This window comes from Podarcis raffonei, chromosome 10 (genome assembly GCF_027172205.1).
Source record: "Podarcis raffonei isolate rPodRaf1 chromosome 10, rPodRaf1.pri, whole genome shotgun sequence".
NCBI classification, from domain to species: domain Eukaryota; kingdom Metazoa; phylum Chordata; class Lepidosauria; order Squamata; family Lacertidae; genus Podarcis; species Podarcis raffonei.
Genome location: NC_070611.1, coordinates 14939051 through 14961311, shown reverse-complemented (window position 1 = coordinate 14961311; position 22261 = coordinate 14939051). Strand labels below are relative to the sequence as shown.

At 40.1% G+C, this 22261-nt stretch overlaps 1 protein-coding gene across 5 annotated transcripts in view; it reads left to right on the top strand.

The window, feature by feature from the left end:
- Positions 1 to 22261, top strand: part of BRD1 (bromodomain containing 1) — a 41932-nt gene that overhangs the window by 5664 nt on the left and 14007 nt on the right. For 2 of the 5 annotated variants that reach the window (XM_053404516.1, XM_053404515.1), the window contains exons 2-8: positions 1861 to 3238; positions 6301 to 6457; positions 6747 to 6878; positions 8111 to 8239; positions 9054 to 9366; positions 11683 to 11940; positions 14501 to 14989. In XM_053404516.1, coding sequence (XP_053260491.1) covers positions 1875 to 3238; positions 6301 to 6457; positions 6747 to 6878; positions 8111 to 8239; positions 9054 to 9366; positions 11683 to 11940; positions 14501 to 14989 — 2842 coding nt within the window. In that variant the 5' untranslated portion in view covers positions 1861 to 1874. Of the gene's footprint in view, positions 1 to 1860; positions 3239 to 6300; positions 6458 to 6746; positions 6879 to 8110; positions 8240 to 9053; positions 9367 to 11682; positions 11941 to 14500; positions 14990 to 20305; positions 20510 to 22261 lie in introns of those variants that run through there. The other 3 variants (XM_053404519.1, XM_053404518.1, XM_053404517.1) reach the window with 3 other exon arrangements.

Genomic DNA, 22261 nt, shown 5'->3' with positions numbered 1-22261 from the left:
GCAGCCTTCTGAAGGCTGGCGGGCGGAGGAGGTCTCTCCCCCCCACCGCCAGCCTTCGGAGCAGCCTTCCGAAGGCTGGCGGGGGGAGGAGGTCTCTCCGCCCCACCGCCAGCCTTCGGAGCAGCCTTTGGAAGGCTGGCGGGGGGAGGAGGTCTCTCCGCCCCACCGCCAGCCTTCGGAAGAGGTCCGGGGACAGTGGGGAAGACGCTCCGCTTCCCCGCTGTCCCCGGAGATTTCCCTATGGGCTTTCATCTTGCGAAGCAAGCCCATAGGGAAATTCGTCTGGCGAAGCACCTCGGAAAACGGAAAACTCTTTCTTCTTGCGAGTTTTCCGTCTTGCGAGGCATTCGTCTTGCGAGGTACCACTGTATTTCAATCAACGTGCTCCAACACACTGTTTGATCACTTTATACCAGGCCAACTCCCAAGAGACTGCGATCTACTCACAGAGTTAAAAACTGGCAGTGATCTACCCCTTTTTGAGGGGTTCAGGTCAAAGTTTATGAGCTTTTTTTTTTAGGAAGGGGGAAGGCCCGTTTTTTGGGGGGAGCAGGGCGAAAATGATGAGCTTTTTTAGGGCAGTCAAACTTATTGAGTTTCTTTGGGGGGAGACAGTGATCTACCTGTGATCTACCACAGACATTCAGTGATCTACCAGTAGATCATGATCTACCTGTTGGACTTGCTTGCTTTATACCATAGTTTATTTTAAACTATGTTTTAAAATGACATGTGAACTGGATTGTAGACAGGCTCACCGATCATCTGTTCAAGTTACTAATGAATGTACTGCATATTACATGCTGTTAGTCTTTTTCCCCTTTTATTTAATATCAGGCAAAATGTGTTATGGATGCATTTTTATCAGCGCAATATTTACATCGACTTCAATGTCCCTTACTCCCAAGTAAGCGTGCATAGGATTTAAGCAATGCTGTCACCAGGGAGGCTCTTATGTTGCCATCACTAAATAGCTTCAGGTTTGAGGTGAAAACATTCCTCTTCAACCAGGCCTTTGACTTTTAACAGTATATAGCCTTTTAGAGGGGATGGGATATTTTAACGTTTTTCTTTTCATTTCTGGTTTTAACGTTTTATGTGTTTTTAAAAAATGACTTCCTGCCCGAGGCAAAAAATGCAACACATAAATGGAATAATAATAAGTGGAAGAACTACTATTTATTGTTAAGAAATGGGCTTGTTTGTGTCTTGTGTGAGTAGAAAAATGCTTCTGAAACCTTGCTGAATTATTCTGAATATACCTGCCCTGCTGCAACTCCCTGTTTCTCATCCCAAGCCATTAGACGAGGGCTCTCAACCCTCAGGAGCAGCTTCGGGGTGGTTGTAGTCAGGAAAGCCCTATTGTACAAGCAGATTTTCTCTGACAGTTCTCTGGATCCAACTCATTTTGAATTCCAGTAACCAGCAAACCAGTAAATATATCATGCTACTAGATCACGCTATACCTCTGTTTCTTCAGATACTGTTAAACTATAATCTTCATCACTTCTAGCCATTGTGGCCAGTAGGTAGGGCTGATGGGAGCTGTAGTACAACAACATCTGGGTAGCTAAGGTTGGGGAAGGCTGACTTATTGACAGTACACACATCTGTTTAACTGCAGGGATGTTTTATAAAATGAATTGTTAAGAGTTTTCTTAAATTACAAAAATGTGTGGAGTTCTTACTGTGGTCTTATGAAAGTATTATGTTTCATAGTTTTTAAATGCCTTCGAGATACTACATTTAATTTTTATCATAGAAACCACCTAGTAGGTAAAAAAATGTTTCTTCTTTTGTCTTTCCTGTTTTCATATTAAAATATACAGTTTCATCTTACAATCATGCTTCTAATTTTAGGTAATCAGTACCAAATGAGGAGGAAAGGAAGATGTCATCGAGTATCTTCAGCAAGGCACTCTTCTTCTCCATGCAGTATTAAACACTCCCCTACTAGAGAAACTTTGACCTATGCCCAGGCTCAAAGGATGGTAGAAATAGAAATTGAAGGGCGATTGCACAGGATCAGTATCTTTGAACCCCTGGAAATTATATTAGAAGATGATCTTACAGCCCAAGAATTAAGTGAATGCAACAGCAATAAAGAAAATAGTGAAAGGCCACCAATCTTTCTGAGAACAAAGAGGCATAGAAACAACAAAGTTAAAAAGAAAAATGAAACGTCTCCGAGTGCACATGGCATCCCGTCTACAGCAAGTACTCTTCCAGAACCCAAAGTGCATATTGTTGAGTACAGTCCACCTTCTGCACCCCGGAGGCCTCCATCGTACTATAAATTTATTGAAAAGTCTTCGGAAGAACTTGATAATGAAGTGGAGTATGATATGGATGAAGAAGATTATGCGTGGCTAGAAATAATCAATGAAAAGCGAAAGAGTGATGGATTCTCGGTTGTATCGCAAAACATGTTTGAATTTCTTATGGACCGTTTTGAGAAAGAATCTTATTGTGAGACTCAAAAACAGGGTGAGCATCAGTCTTTAATTGATGAAGATGCAGTTTGTTGTATTTGCATGGATGGAGAGTGTCAGAACAGCAATGTAATTCTTTTTTGTGATGTGTGTAACTTAGCAGTGCATCAGGAGTGTTATGGGGTGCCATATATACCTGAGGGCCAGTGGCTCTGCAGACAGTGTCTACAGTCCCGTTCACGGCCTGTAGACTGTGTACTGTGTCCAAACAAAGGAGGTGCCTTTAAAAAGACAGATGATGATCGATGGGGACATGTTGTTTGTGCTCTTTGGATTCCGGAAGTTGGATTTGCCAATACAGTTTTTATTGAGCCAATAGATGGAGTTAAGAACATTCCCCCTGCCCGATGGAAGTTAACATGCTACCTCTGTAAACAGAAAGGTGTTGGTGCCTGTATTCAGTGCCACAAAGCAAACTGCTACACAGCATTCCATGTTACATGTGCTCAAAAAGCTGGTTTGTATATGAAAATGGAACCAGTGAAAGAATTAACTGGTAGTGGCACGACATTCTCAGTAAAAAAGACTGCATATTGTGATGTACATACACCACCAGGTTCCATTCGGAGACCTCTGAACATTTATGGAGAAGCTGAAATGAAAAATGGCCTCTATAGAAAAGAGGGCTCTGCCAAAACAAGGTCCACATCAAAAGTCAGAAAAAAGGCTAAAAAGTCAAAGAAGACACCGGCTGAACCCTGTACAGTTATGCCTGCAGTATCTGCTCCATGTATCCCTCCTCAGAGGTAAGAAAAACATTAAAAGTCAATGCTTTATTTACCTTAATGGTACGTTAAAGATAAATTTGCTTTATTTTAATTTTCTTTTAGTTGTCAGCTTATTGATAGGGAATGAAACCTGCAATGCTTTATGGCACTATTTGACAAACAAGTTAATAGAATTTTTTTAATCTTCTTACTCAGTAACTTAATATTTCTGTAGAAGAGCAAGGATAGCTTTCAGAGTCGTTATCGCTGTGGTTTGAGTTCAGTTAAATTGAACAGGAAACCTTTAAATTATTTGCCTAGATCACAGGTGGACAGTCTGTAGCCCTTGTCTTCATTCCATTCAGCCTTCAGTGTTTCTTGAAGCTGCCACCTTTCCCCATCTCAACAACATTTCTTCTCTGCTTGTACATTTCCTACTTACTCTTCTTTGCTGTCCTTCCCCTCCTTATGTAGCTTCAGAGCAACTGGAAGTGGCAGTATTTTGTTTAATTTAAATTTATGTTTGTTTCTCTAAAGAAAATAAATTCCCCTGCTTGTATGGCTTGAGGAAATGGATGTCTGAGAACAAATGGATAGGCTTTTGCTGTTTGTGTGAACCCATCGAAAGAATTACTTTTACTTGCTTTCCAAAACAACAGCTATTATTCTGTTGTTCTAAAAAAACAAAAAAATCCCCTGTATGCTTCTTTGAGAGCAACCCTGTCACAGTCCCATGAGACTTTTTTCTGATTAGACTTGCACAGAATGGTCTTGATTCTCACATTGATCTAGTCAATGTTTCTAGTTCTACCCATCATCGTCTCTGTTTCTGTCCTCCACTGAAATCCAGCCCTGAAAAAGGGGTTGCCTACTCCTGTCCTACATCCTCAATTAGCAGTTAGAATTTATTTTATTTTCTGGGGTTCCCTGATTCTTTCCAGCTATGCTGTGTTAGTGGAGTTGGGTTTGTGAATCGGGGGGCTATTCAAGAGTGACTTCCTGTTGTATGATGGTGTCAACCTCTAAACATTCAGAGGGGTTAAACACAAAACATCATGTATATATTTAAAAAAATTCATGGAATTCATTAATTTTAGAAAGTAACCATATTGGCTACATATTGCTTCTTTATATTTTAAAATTATATCCTGCCTTCGTCCCCAGAGGAGCCCAGGGTACTTACTGTGTGTGATGTGATACCCACACTGGAAATGGAAGGTTGGGTGCTGCATACCTCTACTATTTCATATACTGACTTTGTTTATTTTGAGAAATTGATTCTTAAAGGCAACCCTAACAGGTGTAATATCTTGGGACATATTTGCCTCAACCCAGAAAACTACTGGGCAGACTATTTGGTCTAATCTCGGTATTTTATCTGATATTAAAAGGTAAAGGTACCCCTGCCCGTACGGGCCAGTCTTGACAGACTCTAGGGTTGTGCGCTCATCTCACTCTATAGGCCGGGAGCCAGTGCTGTCCGCAGACACTTCCGGGTCACGTGGCCAGCGTGACAAGCTGCATCTGGCGAGCCAGCGCAGCACATGGAACGCCGTTTACCTTCCCGCTGGTAAGCGGTCCCTATTTATCTACTTGCACCCGGAGGTGTTTTCGAACTGCTAGGTTGGCAGGCGCTGGGACCGAACGACGGGAGCGCACCCCGCCGCGGGGATTCGAACCGCCGACCATGTGATCGGCAAGTCCTAGGCGCTGAGGTTTTACCCACAGCGCCACCCGCGTCCCTTTTATCTGATATTAGGAAGTGTTAAATATTTCCCTTTCCCCTGTGCTTTTAATAGTGTACTACTGCCTATGAAATAATTACACATACAGACCTATGGCCCAGATCTAAGTCTGATTGTACTCAGGGAGGTTGGTAGGGTTGCCAATCTTGCTTTTGATTTATAGCTCCTAATTCTGAATTTAAATTTACTCTTGATGGTTCCCAACCTTCAGGAGCAGTGGAATAGGCGCTTGGAGAGAGTGAGTGAGGGCTACATTAGGATGAGTGGCCAAAAAAATCCCTTGGATATGTGCATGTGCAGTGCTTTGGATGCTATATGCGTTTCTAATACCTTCATATATCCCTTGAATAAAATTAGTGAAGTTACATGCAGAAGTGTAAGGAGAATTGTTTCTAATAACAGTTTTAGCACTCATCTGTAAATTTGTTTTCCCCCAAAAATATTTTGGCTAATTACTAGAAGGTTATTTCTGTCTCAACATTTCTAATGCAATCCCCTATTATCCAGATTGGCATGCCATGAAGAAGAAAAAACTAGTGGAAATAAGATGCACCTGTTGGTACTTAGATGAAGCAAACACAGCTGGCATAGTAATAGAAATATAGCAGTCTGATACATCAAACTTGTAAATGGCAACTTGCCTGGATCTTATATCAGTTGAGAATTATCTCTAGGCAACCAGGTTAATTGAAAGAGAGTTGATTCTTTTTTTAGTATTACACAGTCAAATGTGACTTAACAGGTATGTGTTTGGACATGTGATACTATAGGTCTTGTAAACTTGCTTCCCAGGCTTCACTACATAACTTCAGTAGCAAAACTGTTAAATAATTTAATCAAAGAAAGGAATTCAATGAATATGTATTGATTTGTCAAATTTCTTAGGGTATGTATGTAGTTCAGGCTCTTTCTTTTCTTTTTTGGTCTTTATTGTGAAACATTCCACAAGGAAATAACAGGTGAAAATAACATTCTAGCTATATCAGGTTTGTAAGATTTATGTAACTGTTTATAATACCCTGGTTCTAAAAGTGTGACTAGCTCCCAAGTACCTAAAAGAATTTTCGGTTAGTGTTTCTTGGAGAGCAGTCCCTTACCCCCAGTACATGGTAAAACTTTTGAAATCAAGGGGAATTCCAAAACAAGTTTGCGATGTAACATAGGTGTGTCATCCAAAATAAGGGGGGGGGGACACTTGGCTTTCCTGAAGTTCTTTTTACACCAGCCCATGTAAATGTTGGTATCATTTCAAAACAACATTTCCGATTCAGAAGTATTCCATTTTCTTTCTTAATTAAAATATGCAGCGCTGAGTTACAAAAATTAATATGTTTGTTTCCCCCCCCTATGCTTTAGATTAAATAAAATTATGAATCAGGTGGCTATTCAGCGAAAGAAGCAATTTGTTGAAAGAGTACATAGTTACTGGTTACTTAAAAGGTTGTCCAGAAATGGTGTCCCTTTATTGAGAAGACTGCAGTCTAGTTTGCAGTCACAAAGAAACACACAACAGGTATGTATCTTCCGTAATTTCCAGCATAATTAAACTGCTCATGTGATTTGAGTTGATAATATATGGCATAGGTAGCTAGGAACAGTATAATTGTGTATTAAGTGAAAATGAAGATGAGATTTTAATTCCTATCTTTGTTCTATCAGAGAAAAATAGTATACCTGGAATTGTAAGTAACTTCACAGGCTAGCTGGACTCAAAATTATTCTTGAAATGCTTGCTAGAAGCTACTGTTAGCTGTAGAGTTAAGAGCAGAATAACATAGAAACTACTACTTTTCTTTCGTAAGAGGGAAGATGATGAAGAAACACAAGCCTTAAAGGAGAAGTTGAAGTACTGGCAAAGGCTCCGTCATGATCTGGAGAGAGCACGGCTGCTGATAGAACTTATACGAAAACGAGAAAAGTTAAAAAGAGAACAGGTATATGAGTAATTTCATTTATTAGGATTTTGAAGGGAAACGTTGCCGAGTCAGGATTGATTCAAAGGATACACACTCGGGGACCCACAAATCTTGGGTGGCCTTGGTAGCCGCCAGAATTTATGGTTACCAGAAACCTGCTCTTCTCATAATGAGGGAGGGGTGTATCTGACATCACACTATGTGGAGGACATCTCCGAAGCACAGTGAAATGTCAGAAGAACCCCTTTCTCAAATTCTAATCTCCAGGGGTTTTTTAAGCATGTGTCATGCTCCATTTCTGAAACACTTTGGACGCCCACAAAGTGAATGTGCATGAATCCTACCCTCTTCCCAATCTTAGAGCTTTGGGGATCAGAGATCTCATGCATTTGTACTGTGCTTGGTCATAGAATTGGAAGGTACCCCAAAGATTGCCTAGCAAACCTAGCGCTGCATCCCAGATGGCTGGCCATCCAGCGTTAAAACACTTTAATGAATGAGAGTTTACCTGCCAAGACTCTTTGTTCTACTGTCAAGCAGTTTGCATTGTCAGAAAGTTGTTTCCTAATGTTTAGATTAATTCTGTCCCCCCCTGTCCCCGCTTTGTAATTTGAACCCATTGTTTTTGGGTCCTGCCTTCTAGAGCAACAAAAGAGAAATTTGCTGTTACTTATGTGATGGCCATCTTCAAATATTTGACTACGGCTATCGTGTCATTTTTTTAAAGTCTCTTCTCCAAGCTAAATATACCCAGCTCCTTCAACCTTTCCTAATAGGACTTAGTCTCAAGATCCCTTACTTTCTCTGTAGGTGTTCTTTGCGCATGTTTCAGGGCAACATGGAACAGCCTTAGAGCACCTTGGTAGCGTGGGGTAACTGGGAAGGCTCCAGACTTTGAAAGAGCACCATGATTATCTGTCGTGTTTTCATTGGTATACTCTTTAATGTTACCCATGGCTCTATGTTAGTTGTATTGCCAAAAGCACACGGGGTTTTGTAATTAAGCTGTAAACATTGCCAGATACAGGCAAATCAATTTTTTCCTGTGTTATTGCACATTGAACATACATCACATATAACATTTAAGCTGCAGTCCTGTGTACACTTACTTTGTGAGTAAGCACCATTAAACTTGTTGGAATTTATTTCTGAATACAGTTGCTTAGGATTGATAAATTCAATTTTTCATACTTACAGTCTGCAATCGTATCCATGAATGAAATGGGCTCTGTTTGTCTTCCATTGCATAGATCAAAGTGGAACAGGTTGCCATGGAACTTCAGCTAACTCCATTTACTGTACTACTGCGGTCAGTTCTAGACCAACTACAGGAAAAGGATTCTGCTCGCATATTTGCTCAACCAGTGAATCTTAAAGAGGTGAAACTTTAATATTTCTGATACAGTTGATCAGTTTTGTATTGAAGCGCTAGCTTGGTAGCCATAGGTGTCATGGAATTTCATGCAGGTGAGTGAGTAACTTGGCTGAGGATGGACAGATCACTCCATTCCTCATCTGCACTCAGCATAGAGATTGAGGGAGTTGCCAGAGGAGGAAAGTCCCCCTCTGCCAACAGCATGGAAATACACTGCAGGATGTGGAACCTGGTAAAAAAAGAATTGGCATCACCAGACTTGCACATGAAGGATAAAATGCTTTAATTTGCAAACATTAAAATGTTAATACCTTCATTTTCTAGACTTTGTGAAAGCATAAATATAAAAATAATTATTTTGTTAAAATTAAACATTAAAGGAGGAATCCAATATCTGTTCGTGCAAGGATTTCTGCTCCTGCTAGTGCAACTGTTTAGTTCAATCCAGCCCTAATATTTGATTCTTCAACCAGATGATAGCATTTAATCATACAAATCTCAGAAGAGTACTCTAGATTATTTTCTAGCTTAACTATTAAAATTAATTTGTCTGTGCCCAGGTCACTTTAAAATAAAGGTTGCCTTTAAAAGTAGATTAAGGGAACAGAGGTTTGGAAAGTGCAAAGCTTCAAATTATCAAGGTCACAAACATACACATTTATACATTTCTATGTATCTCATTGATTCAATATTTGTAGGAAGAAACTAAGTAATTTTTGCCTTTTGTTAATGTGGTATAGTGTATAGTATATTTATATTTCTGCTTCAATCAAAGAGCAAAGAATTAAAAATATTTTTTTTAAAAAATGTACTTGCAGGTTCCAGATTATTTGGATCATATTAAACATCCCATGGATTTTTCTACTATGAGAAAACAGTTGGATGCCCAAGCTTATAAAAATCTCAACGAGTTTGAAGAAGATTTTAACCTTATCATTGAAAACTGTATGAAATACAATGCAAAAGATACAATATTCTATAGAGCTGCTGTGCGGTTAAGAGATCAAGGAGGTATTGTTCTGCGACAAGCTAGAAGAGATGCGGAGGCAATTGGGTATAATAACGAAACTGGAATGCACTTACCTGAACGGCCTAAACTTGAATCTCCTCCACCTTTTACCTGGGAAGATGGTAAGGACGCATCAGAATGAGTGTTGATATAATATTTTCAGGTTATTGAGTGGGTCAATTCTTGTTCAGAATTCTTGAAGCCTTTTAAACAAGGTGTGTTTCTCACACAAAGCTCATCTTTGCCTATAGCACTAAGCCGTGAAACGTGGTTTATTAAAATCTACTGTGCATGAGCTGTGTGCAACCCAAGCATTCCTATGTCACTCCTCTTCTTTCACAAGTGGAAAGAAACTATGAAGTGGAAAGTTTAATGTTATATCCAAACCCAGCATGTAATGTTAAGTACAAGCCACAATTTATAGCCAGCTTTAAATGATGGTTGTTGGCTTAGCCATTTAAAAAAAACCCAAACATGATCTCAAGTTCAAAACACAAAAGCTAGGACCTTTGTGATTTGGTTAGCCGCTTCATTCCCAGGAACAAAGGAGTGAAGTTAGGCAGCGTATGCAGTGTGGTTTGAAAAATGAAGATTCATGGCTTAGCAGTATATGCAGTTGGTACCAAAGTGTGGCGCTTTAGGGATATGGCAAGGGTTTCCTGCACTTGTGGCATCGTGGGGACTGCTGTAATGTAGAAAGCCTTACCACAAATTTTTTGTATCTCTGAGATTAAAGATCATTTTGTGATATGAAGCAGGAAGACTGCTCTTAGGAAAGTAAATACTGAAATCCTATTGTTTATTTGCATGTTTTGTGGACTCTGCTTCTGGAATGTAGGTGTTGCAATAGGAAAAAAGTGTTGGACAGTAAAAAAAAAACTTATAAGAACATAATAAAGCAAAATAAAAAATCACTTTTTTTTAGAAAGATGGCAAGATATTTTAACATGGGAGGTTAAACTAGGGGTGAATGGACTTTCCTCATTTCATTCTGGATTCCTTCCACAAATTAACTGACAGTGCCTGTTATGTTTGTCTTCCAGTTTATAGTGAATTTCTAGAACATGTACTATTTGCTTTTGCCACAGCTTCCTGTTTCTACCATTTATTTGCATAATTTCCCCATCTACTCACTCTTACCCCGATGTGATTTATATTCCTGCCTGTATCATAATTATCTTTCTGGCCTCCTAGGAAAAGAAAGGAATCTTGATTTCAGCTTCTGCATATACAGAAGCAATTTTTAATGTATATGTCGAGAGAGTTAATTAAACCTGTGGTGGGCTTTCTTCCTTCAAAAGCATGCATGTAAACTAGCAGCAGTGCAATAGTAATCCATTTGTTATTATGCCGTGAGATTTGAGAAAAAGCACTTCTCATACATTCATATGAGATTTCGGGAATGGCAAAGGAGTTTTTATAGCAATTCAAAAACACATACTCCCAGTGCAGAAGTCCCTGGAATGTAGAGTGGAAGAATAGCAGAAAGCAAATGTATCAGTGCTGTTTCATGACCTGTGCAAGGTAAATTTGAGTCGCTAAATCTGTGGAGAAATTCACAGGGAGGGAAATTCTGCATCCAGGCTTACACATAGAATTTGTTTCAGATTGGATGGCCAAACCTACATTAGTAGGTTTGATACAATAACTCATAAAGGCATTTTTGTGCCCTTTGGAACATAAAATTCATGTTCAGTTCATGTTGCAGAGGGGCTGGATGTGGAAAGTGAATGAGATCATCGATAGAGCTTGTGGAGCTGCCAGGACAGTCTTAGCATTGAATATTTGACACTGCCATCTTGAATCATACCATTGGCTCATTTTGCTCAGTATTGTTCATTGTGATTAGATGTAGCTCTCGGATTTCCGGCATTGGTTTTGCCCAGCCCTGCTATTGAGGGTCCTTTCAAGTGGAGATGCCAGTGAGTGGGTGCTTTGGCATACAAAGTTAGTACTGTCGCTCCTTGGTTGTTGAACGCCTTGGTACTCGTACGTTTTGGCACCCGAACGTCGCAAACCAGGAAGTGAGTGTTCCGGTTTGCGAACGTTCTTTGGAACCCGAACATCCGACTGCTGCTTCTGCGGCTTCCAATTGAGTGCAGGAAGCTCCTGCAGCTCAATCGGAAGCCGCCCCTTGGTTTTCGAAGTTGAACGGACTTCCAGAATCTGTTCAAGAACCAAGGCTCAACTGTACTTTGGAACATCTGCTTTGCATGAGGAACGTCCACTGCACAAGAGACCGCTGTCTGAAATCCTAGAGATTTCCTAGGTATGTTTTAATGATTTTAGTGAAAACTGCTGTTGGGACAATACCAGCTGCAGTGGGAGAACAGAATCCTACAATTTATCAAGTGTTTCTGCTGCACCCGTGTTTTAGCTGTGCTCTTAATGCTATAGGGTGAAAAACATTGTTCAAATGCCTATGTTTTTAACTTCAGTGGATAGGTTACTGAATCCTGCTAACCGAGTGCACATGTCTTTGGAAGAACAGCTGAAAGAGTTACTAGAAAAACTTGATCTCACCTGTGCAATGAAATCCAGTGGTTCTAGGAGTAAGCGAGCAAAGCTTTTAAAGAAAGAAATTAACTTGATTCGCCTCAAGATAAGCCAGCAACAGCATCAGCCCTCTCAGATTGAATCAGGTATTGGAAGTTTTGAAGAAGAAAATGCAGTATTAGAACAAGAAGGCGAAGAAGGTAAGATCTGTTAATTTAAGCAAGTATTAATAAAAAGTTGATAGAAATTGCCACAATCCAAGAGTGGAAGGGGATAAGAAATTACTTAGTGTTATCAAAACCCCTGCACTTCTGTACACTTTTGTAGGTTCTAAATACAAATTTAGGAATCTAATTTGTTTAGTATATAATCAGAGGTGGGTATTTTTAAAAAATGTTTTATTCTCTTATGTTCCCTGCCCAGATTCCAAGAGTACCTTAATCCTACAATGAATGAATTACAAATAATTGCTTCTGAGTAAACATGTATAATATCAAGAGTGATGCTGGCAGGATTGCACAGGGATTAAGAGATGTCAGAAAATCCATATTTGTGCATCCTTGCTCAGTTTCTTGCAGCAGTAAAATAAGTTGTTTTCCAGATAAGCTAGAAATCGCTATAATCCAGATTAAAAGGGAGCATGTAGGAATGGGAAAAATTTAAGAGTAGATTGAAGAGGTGAGAATAATCTAATGTGCCTAAAGAAGCTTACTGTTGCACCTATCTGTTTCCAAGTGATTATCCAGTTTTTACATTACATAGAAAGTTGCATTTGTTGCAGTGGGCCTTCATATTTTCATTAGCGGCTAGTTTCTTTCCCTGCTGTCGCATTGGAAATTGCTCCCGATACACCCGATAAGGCAGTTGTTTATATCTCAGGTGCACATGTTTGCTATGTCTACTGTCTTCACAGTCGTGGCCATGCAAGTTTTATAGGTGAACTGCAAAAAAGAAGAAGGGAAAAAAGGGAAAAAATAAAAAGGTTGAGATGTGAATAAAGAATGTATGCTGAATCCTTTTTTAATTCAAAAATATGGAAAAGGTTAAAATCCAAAGCAAGTTTACCGTATTTTTCGCCCTATAGGACACACTTTTTCCCCTCCAAAAATGAAGGGGAAATGTGTGTGCATCCTATGGGGCGAGTGCAGGCTTTCGCTGAAGCCTGGAGAGCGAGAGGGGTCGGTGCGCACCGACCCCTCTCGCTCTCCAGGCTTCAGGAAGCTCTGCGCAACCCTCGGGAGACCGGCGCCACTTCGCGCCCGCCTCCCGATGGCTGCGCAGAGCTGCCTGCTGTCCCGGGGCGAGTGCAGCTCTGCACAGCCATCCGGAGCGGGGGGCGAAGTCGTGCCCGCCTCCCGATGGCTGCGCAGAGCTGCCTGCATTCCGAAGCCTGGGGAGACCTGTGCGACTTACCGCTGGCCTCCCTAGGCTTGCGGATAGCAGGCTGTTCTCGGGGCTGGGATTGGGGGAAGCTCGGGCTTCCCCCGCGCCTGGGGGGGAAATAAAATTTTTTTCTTTATTCCCCCCCCCCAAAAAAAACCTAGGTGCCTCCTATGGGGCGGTGCGCCCTATAGGGCGAAAAATACGGTAAATGGGGAGCTGCTTAGTATTTTCATTGTGTGTAGAAGCAAATTGCACGAGAGGAGAAACCTGTGGGAAGCGTTAAGTATCCTCAAAGTCACAAAAGCACCCCCTCAGTACTGTTGGTGTAAGATACTGACAAAATATTTCGGTAGAAATAGCTGTTTTTTCTATGTTCTCTTTCATTCTGCATGGAGTTTGTAGATAATATGTATGGATTGTTAAGTGAGAGAAGCTCTTGTGCTTGAAAACAAAGGTGGTAGACTTTATTGACCCAAATAGCAGGCATTCTCCCAGGTAAATAATTCCTGTAAAGAATGTCAGAATGATGCTTAACTAAATAGTGGGGGGAAAGATGAATTGGTAGAAGGAATGGTGTGTGTGTGTGTGTGTGTGTGTGTGTGTGTGTACACACACACACACACACACACACACACATATACATACATACTCCAAATAGTGGGTGAAATTCAATGTCATGTAAGCAGTCCACTGATCAGTCAGGTACACTACAGAATGTCATCCTTAGGGTTGGGTTCATTGCAAGCATGACTTAAGTCTGCAGCCAAGCTATGATATTTCCTGTCGGGTTTTTGCCATTAAGATCGAAGTGTAAGTTTTACTGAATTGAAACTGGTAACCGTAACTCTAAGCTGTTTTGCAATTCTCAATAATATATTAATTTAGCAACGCTTTCAAAGCCCCCTATTAATTCTCAACAGTTTCAGGCTCCAAAAGTGTTAAAAAAAAAAACTAACTGAAAAAGTTTAAACAGGTAAGGTGGATATATTACTCAGCTTACTGTATTTTAAGTACTTTTATAAACAGCTTACGTCATGAAACGCTATGCAATTTGAAAGCTAATAGTATTTTAGAGGCTTAAAACTTTGGCACAAATTGGAACTCTTAAGATTCAATCCACAATGCAAGAGTGAGTTCTTTGGTTCCAGTGGGACTCGCTATGAAATAAATACATTGAAGATTAGAGCCAATCTTTTCCACACTTACCATATTCCCCTAAACCCAGGCACTAACTAGGACAGTTGGTTTAAAGTTTATGTGTTATACTTTGTATCAAACAACAATAATTATTGCGGGCTACATATTTGATACTAAGTTTTATGTAGTAGCTCTTATAACTATCAGTTTTCAAAAACCCAACTTTATTAATTTTTTCAGGAGATAAATCTCCCCCTAAACTTGAACCATCAGATGCATTACCTCTTCCTTCAAACTCGGAGACTAATTCAGAGCCACCAACCCTCAAACCTGTAGAACTCAATCCAGAGCAGAATAAACTTTACAAAAGAGTAAAATTTGACAATGAATTGTATAGTACTTCCATTCAGAAAGAAATAAATGGACACACTCCAGAACACTTACTTGACAGTAATCTCAGTGAGTCGACCGTTTCTGCTGTAGCTGAGTCATCAACTGATGTAAACAGACGTACTTCTGTTCTCTTCTGCAAATCGAAAAGTGTAAGCCCCCCAAAGTCTGCAAAGAACACTGAAACCCAGCCAACTTCTCCACAGCTAGGGACCAAAACCTTTTTGTCTGTAGTCCTTCCAAGGTTGGAGACACTACTGCAGCCCAGGAAAAGATCAAGGAGTGCTTGTGGAGATTCTGAGGTGGATGATGAGTCCCCTGTAAAGCGTTTGGATACAGGTAAACATTTGCTTCCATATTCTTTTTAAAGATAACATGGATAAATAGTTATTGAATCCGTTTTTTAAAAAGCCCACATTAAATTGACAATATAAATGTAGAACTTTATATTTGTAGAAGCCTGATATCTTCTGACATCTGATTAATTTGTTTTATCCATGTTGTCTAACTTCATACTCAGGGATGGTTGTTTTTTCTTTTTTCTTTGCTGCTGTGATCTGCTCTTCTTTTAAATTAAATTGAATGTTAAACCTTTCTTCAAACCTTCTCCACTAATGAATCTGAATGCTTGCAGCCTAGTTAGCTATCTTTTATATGGGCTATCTTTGTGTCTAATCATGAGAATAATATACATGGATTCTGTTAAAGGTCAACTTTAGGATTTACATTCAAACCCAAAAAGGTTTGGACCAGTTCTGTTGTGCCATTCCCAGAAGCAACCCTCTGTTGAGTATAAAATGTAGTTTCCCCAAAGTTTTATGCGTTGGATCCAAGCAGCTGTGAACGTTGCTTGCCGGGATTAAGCGTCACACAGTTTTCCTTAGTGCTCTAGCACGGAGTGCCCCTTTGGATCCAATCCTATATTACACTTTGTTTGTGTGTGTGTGTGTGTGTGTGTGTGTTTTCAAAGAAAATCTTCAAAGTTATGAATGAGATTTATCTGGAAAAGAAGTTTTATTAGTGTTATGAATTTTTAATTATTTTTTTTTAGTGATAGGCTCTTACAAAGCAAACCAAATCCCTACTCTGCCACTCTGGCCAGGGCTTGGATGAAGAAGTGGTGTCCCCCCTATTCAACTGTGCCTGGGCTTTGCTAGCAGGAAGCGGAGCCCTTGTGGAGCTCTCCTTTATTCACCTGCCTGAACGGTGGTTATATGGAAGCTGTTGCTGGTGGTATCTAGTATAAAGCCCCCCCCCCAAGGGGTGTCTGGGAAGGCAGAGGTGGAGCTGAACCAGCAAAGGGTTAACTGAATTAAAAAGGTAGCCTTGCTGGTGGTAAGTTGCGGATCTGGACCTGTTTGCTGTGCCAGCCTGGCGTAACAAACCATAAGGTTTTCCTGTCCATCTCCTTTCTTCCTGTGACGAAGATTGCGTGGGAGCAGGAAAGGAGATTTTGAGTCTGTAACACACAGCCGGTCTCTTAACCGTGGTCAGACCAGAGGGAATGTTATATCTGCATTGTGTCATTGAAAACGTGTATCATTTTTAAAGGATCAGTTTGGCGATACAAAATGCACACGCTTGATGATGACGTGCTGCTGTTAATGTCAGCTTTTCAAGCACTTGAGCAGCTTGTTTTAAGCATAATGGTCTGACATTCATCTTTCGTATACTTGTTGTGTTAAGCAGGTTTATTTGTTTGCAATGTAGAAAATAGTGGTGATTTACACTTTTACTTTTGTGTGAAACGGCAAAAGCAGAAAGTAGCTTGGCAAACGGTGTTCGTTTTAGTGGTTCAAGCCATCAGACCTGATTCACAGCAAAGAGCTGTTCTGTTGAACAAACCAGTAATTGAGCAAACCAGTAACAGTAGCAAACCAGATTTTCAGGATGTTACCCTTCAAGATGCATATTCAGTAAACTTGTTGACTCCAGCTAATTATCTCTTTAAATTAGCTAACAAGATTGCTTTCCTCTCTAGTGTTCTGCTTTCATGTTTTTCTTTTCTGTGGCCAGGAGTTCAGTTGAAGAGGCTGCGGTTGGCATACGTTTTCAAGTATTAATTGTTTGGAGAATACTTCAGGTATCAAATACGGGTTTAAATCCAGAGCAAGTTAGTCTTACTTGGGTCCTGTTGAAGGAAATGGAACTTAGATCCCATTGAACTCGGTGCAACTTACGTGCAGCTAACTAGTTCTGGATGCATACAGTTCTGTTCTGCATCTCGATGGGGAATGTGTCACAGGAACAACTGTTTAATGGGCTGCCCCAACTATCACACACTATAGAATGCACTGTTTTTACCCACAAAGTCTCTTTTTGAGTTTCCACCCCCACCATTTCTCATTGCAATTTCTAGAAATGCCAAATCAAACAGTATTGACTAGCATTTGGTGCAGAGAGAGAAATGTCATTTGTAGTTGGTGCCTCTGTACGTTTCCATGTGTGTTTATTTACTTAGTCATTTTTTCATTTATATATACACACACATATACATAGATACAAACCCCATTTACCTGAATATCCATCAGAAGCATGTTATTAACCTGACAAGTTTTAGCAAATAGTAGCATCTAGTACAGGCTTCCTCAACCTCGGCCCTCCAGATATTTTTGAGACTACAATTCCCAGCATCCCTGACCACTGGTCCTGCTAGCTAGGGATCATGGGAGTTGTAGTCCAAAAACATCTGGAGGGCCGAGGTTGAGGAAGCCTGATCTAGTAGCTGCTTGATTTAGCTTTAAAGTCAATATTTTACAAGTGGAACTCATTTTTCCTTGTGTCTAGAATGCCATCTGAACAAAGTTTACCTGTGCCTTTGTGTTTAAGTATGCCTCTACACGCCTACGGAACCTCTAATGCAAGAGTATGCCACTTGCTAGTTTGTTTCTTGCAGCTCATTATGAACTAATAGCAGAGCCCCCCCCCACACTTTCTCCATATTTGTCAGAATCTTCCTACTGAACACGTTTTCTCTTTTTTGCTGAGGTTATAGCAAAGGTCCAGAAGTGCACAAGACCGTCAGTGGTTCACAAACGTTCCTTGGCTTACTTGCCGGCTATCATATGTAATTGCTACCAATCGCCTCTCCTGCATCATCTGGCATTCACAGAATACCTGGGAGGGTAGGCATTTGTGTGGAGGTAAGGGATCCGGCAGTAAGAAATAGTGGAAGTGTCACCATTTGCTTGGTAGGAACTTCTGCTGTTTCTTACCTGCTCAAAAACTGCAATGGAAATTAGACTTGAGAGTAGCGATCAGTGTCCTGTTCTCTAGAGTCTCTTGCCACTTGCTGGTGAGTGGCCTTGTTGATCCCTTTTGATCCCTTTTTGATCAGTTGCCTGGAACTTGGGTTGCGAGGACAACATCCAAGGAATCATGCACTTTCCTTCCTACCATTGGAACGGTGTGTTTCTCTCTTCCTTCCTCTTCTCGGCCCAACCTCCTCACACTTTCCTGAGAAGTTCCAATTGTGCCGTTCCGGTTTCACAATGAACACGTGACGACACGTAGTCTTTTTTCTCCTCCCCGCGGCCCACCTCACTACTACACATGAAAGAGCAAAAGTGCCCCGAAAGTTGAGAAGCAGCAGGGGAGAGAAGTGTTGGTGTCCCCCTTTTTTCAGAACTCCAATTTTTACTGTTGATTTTTTTTAATTAAAAAAATGTACAGTGGACGCTCAGGTTGCAAACGTGAGCCGTGTGGGAAGCACGTTTGCAACCCGCAGTGCCGCGTTTGCACACGCGTGGGTTGCGATTTGGCGTTGCTGCGCAAGTGCCGTAACCCAGAAGTAACCCATTCCGGTACTTCTGGGTTCGGTGCGGTGCGCAACCCGAAATCACACAACTCAAAGCATCTGTAACCTGAGGTATGACTGTACAGTGGTACCTCGGGTTAAGTACTTAATTCGTTCCGGAGGTCTGTTCTTAACCTGAAACTGTTCTTAACCTGAAGCACCACTTTAGCTAATGGGGCCTCCCACTGCCGCCGCGCCACTGGAACACGATTTCTGTTCTCATCCTGAAGCAAAGTTCTTAACCCAAGGTACTATTTCTGGAGTGTGTAACCTGAAGCGTATGTAACTTGAGGTACCACTGTATAGGTAAATGTGGCAAATGTTTTATATCACCTATTTTAAATAGCTACAAAATCTAGAAAGCAGGGTGAGTTTATAATCCTAACACAGAAATAAGTTTTTCCCTGATGGTATCAACTGAATATTCCCTTCTGAGGGAAAAAAGAAGAAAATGCTGTAAAGCTTTTTTTTATTTGTGTGTGTTTCCGTCCCATCTCTCTTATATAGAACTTCTTTTTAAACCAGCTTCATAAACCCATAAAATATTCAGGCAGTATTAGTTAATTGGCAGATGTTTCTTCTTTGCACTTAAATAGACCTTTTGTAAATACTGTTGTGCTTTGAGTAGAAGGATGGCATAGTGCAGTATTTTTTTGTCAAATAAAGCTGTTTCAGAGTGTCAACACTATTTCAAATAATCATCTTACAAGACTCTTCTAATGTATAATGTGGATGCAAATGACTTGCTGCTGGCCTTATTAAGAAAACTTCCATAAAGCTGTCTTTCTAGATCCCTAGTGTTCATGCAATCTTTGATATCTCTTAGCAGAAAAAAAGCTCTTTCTAAGTCTTCTCATGACTGTTGATCAAAACACAAGTTTAACTTAAGTATAAAATTGGCAGGAAAAAACTAATAGACTATCAACTATACTAGAGTATCTTACCCGGTTTTTGTTAGAAATATTGAAATGATAATGTTTCCAGTACTTTACTGAAAATGTAAGCAGGACAATTCTATAGCTATATCTCTAATGTGGAAAAGTAAAATTCTTTCTTTAATTGTGTGTGTTATGTAATTATTAAGGAAATACTGTGAGAGTGTTTTGGAAAGAATAAGCTCAGTTTACTTCTGAAATTGTGGAACTTGATGCCCTCTAGTCTGTTTTCTTATTTGTGGAGCAATTGACAGTAGCTGGAAACATTTCTAAAGCGCTGCATAGAAATCTTAGGATCCAGCAATTAACTGCAGCGTATATTGTTTTCTTTGAACTACTTAACTATTGTACATGGTAAAAGCAAAATTTGGAATAAACAATTTAGTAGTTCCTTCACCCTAAGCCTACGATTTCCTTTTTAAAAAATTCTGTGTGCTGAAAACCAGTTCAGTAGCATCTTGTGACCCTTAGCACATGCTTCTGCTAACTCACAATACACCTTCTAAATTCACATGTGCAAGATACTTCCTTGGGCTTTGTCTGCTAATGTCTTACTGTACTGCTGAAGCATCTTTAGAGGTACTGATGCGCCAAATATAGAAATAGGTGGATAAATTAATCTGTCATCTTCTTTCATTGGAATGAATTTCTGCAAAAATGCAGTCCCTGTTCATGGTATCTCTTATGAAAAATGCCCCTAAGCTCTCTGCTGCTACATCTCTCAGTAATGAGCTGTTGATTCAAAGTGGAGAATATTTCAGTCTTCCACTTTCAGATATTACATTAAATATGACTAGTAGAAGACATTGATAGTTTGCATAGTTTTTGCTAATCTTGCTCTGAATACTGCTGGGAGGAGGGCTTATTTAATTAAAGCTCTTTTCCCTTTCAGTGAGACTAAATGGCTTTTTCACTGTCTTCCAGGTTCTCATATTAACTAATATGCTGAGTATTTATCTATTTGGATCCTAATTATTTTCTATTATCCTGAACACGGACTGGAATTCAATGTAATGATCATTTTGGAACGCAGAAAGACAATTACATTTCAAGTAATTATTTTGGATCATGTTGGAGACACCAGCCATCCTTAAAACAAAATCAATATCTTGAACCCTGTTGGAGGAAGTCTTTGATATATATGAACCTATGCTCTTCATTCAGTATATTTCCCCATCTCCGTAAGTTATGAAGTTGTATGTTGCAATCTTATGTGACATAAATTGGTCGCAGTTTTACCAATCCCCAGAAGTCTTACCTCAAACGTGCTCCTTGTGGGTTGATTGGTTAAGAATGTTCCTTTCCATCGCCATTCCTCTGCAAGCCAATCTAATCTTCCCTTGGCCAGGATATAGACTCCATAATACATTCACCAAATATAATAACTACATTTCTCTCCATCTTTATTTTGTTTCAGAAAATGCAGGGCTCTATAGGAATTGAACATGATTTTGCACTAGCACTGGGCAGCAAAAAGGGTCTATATAGTGGTGCCATTCATTGATTATTGAAAATACTTGCCAGCCGACACCCTCAATTACTGCCTAGTTCAGAAAACCCAATCCTGCGTTATACAGAGAGGGATTTAGGCAAGGGTTTTCTAACTTCCTAAGCCAGAGGGATTTTGAATTCCTAAATGCAGTATCTTATGTTTACTTCCAAACTTTTAGTATTCCTCATTTTTTTTAAAAAAATCCTTCCCTTTTTCTTCTATTTCTTCATAACTGATTGCTTTCTACTGCATTGATTGTTTTCAGAGTCTAGTCGAGAATTCTTATCTGGTAGACGCAGGTCTGCTTCTTTTTTACATAAATTTTAAACACTCTTGACACAATAAGTTCGACTCCATATTTACAGATTGGGTATAACTTCAGTTCCAAAATATTGAAATAGATTTTTAAAATTGTTTTGTGTATCCTGTGTTTCCATGAAATGATTAGTTGTGTTACAGCAAGGAGTAGTTTTAGTTGTAGCTTCTACTGTGACAGTTGCATATCTGCTTCAACTTACACTCAAGGTAAAGGTAAAGGGACCTCTGACCGTTAGGTCCAGTCGTGACCGACTCTGGGGTTGCGGCGCTCATCTCGCTTTACTGGCCGAGGGAGCTGGAGTACAACTTCCAGGTCATGTGGCCAGCATGACTAAGCTGCTTTTGTCGAACCAGAGCAGCGCACGGAAACACTGTTTACCTTCCCGCTGGAGCGGTACCCATTTACTTGCACTGCGTGCTTTCGAACTGCTAGGTGGGCAGGAGCTGGGACTGAGCAACGGGAGCTCACCCCGTCGCGGAGATTCGAACCGCCGACCTTCTGATCGGCAAGCCCTAGGCTCGCTCTCTCTTCACCTATTACAAATAATATTTTTTGCAAGGAAGGTTTTCTTTCCACAGTATGAAAATCTTAAGTACATGTTGTTACATAGAATATCTTCATTAATAGTAGTCAAATAGTTCTTTACTACTTAGAAAGTGTTCTGTTGTCCCTTAACTAGCTTCTTGCAGTATGAGCTGGAGTAGGCAAGAGCTTGTTCATCAGAAGCGCAAAGGATCTGAAATGGACTATGAACAATGACATTTCATAGGTGGTTAACATCTAGAATGCCACACTCTTCCCTGTTGAAACAGACTAACATGGCTTTTCTTCTGAATGTACTCAAAATAGCTGTAGCAAAGAATGGTGTGTTCTTAGGGAAATGTTGCTTGGACAACTAATGAAAACTTAGAAACACAGAAAGATCATTGTAAAGGTCTGTTAACTTCCCATGGAGTACTAATGGTTCCAGAAAACTTCAGTGTGGATCTGACAGAGCATCTCAAATGCAGAAGAAAATGAAAACAGATTCAGCTATTTTACCATTGCTCCAACAGAGTCTCTAAAATTG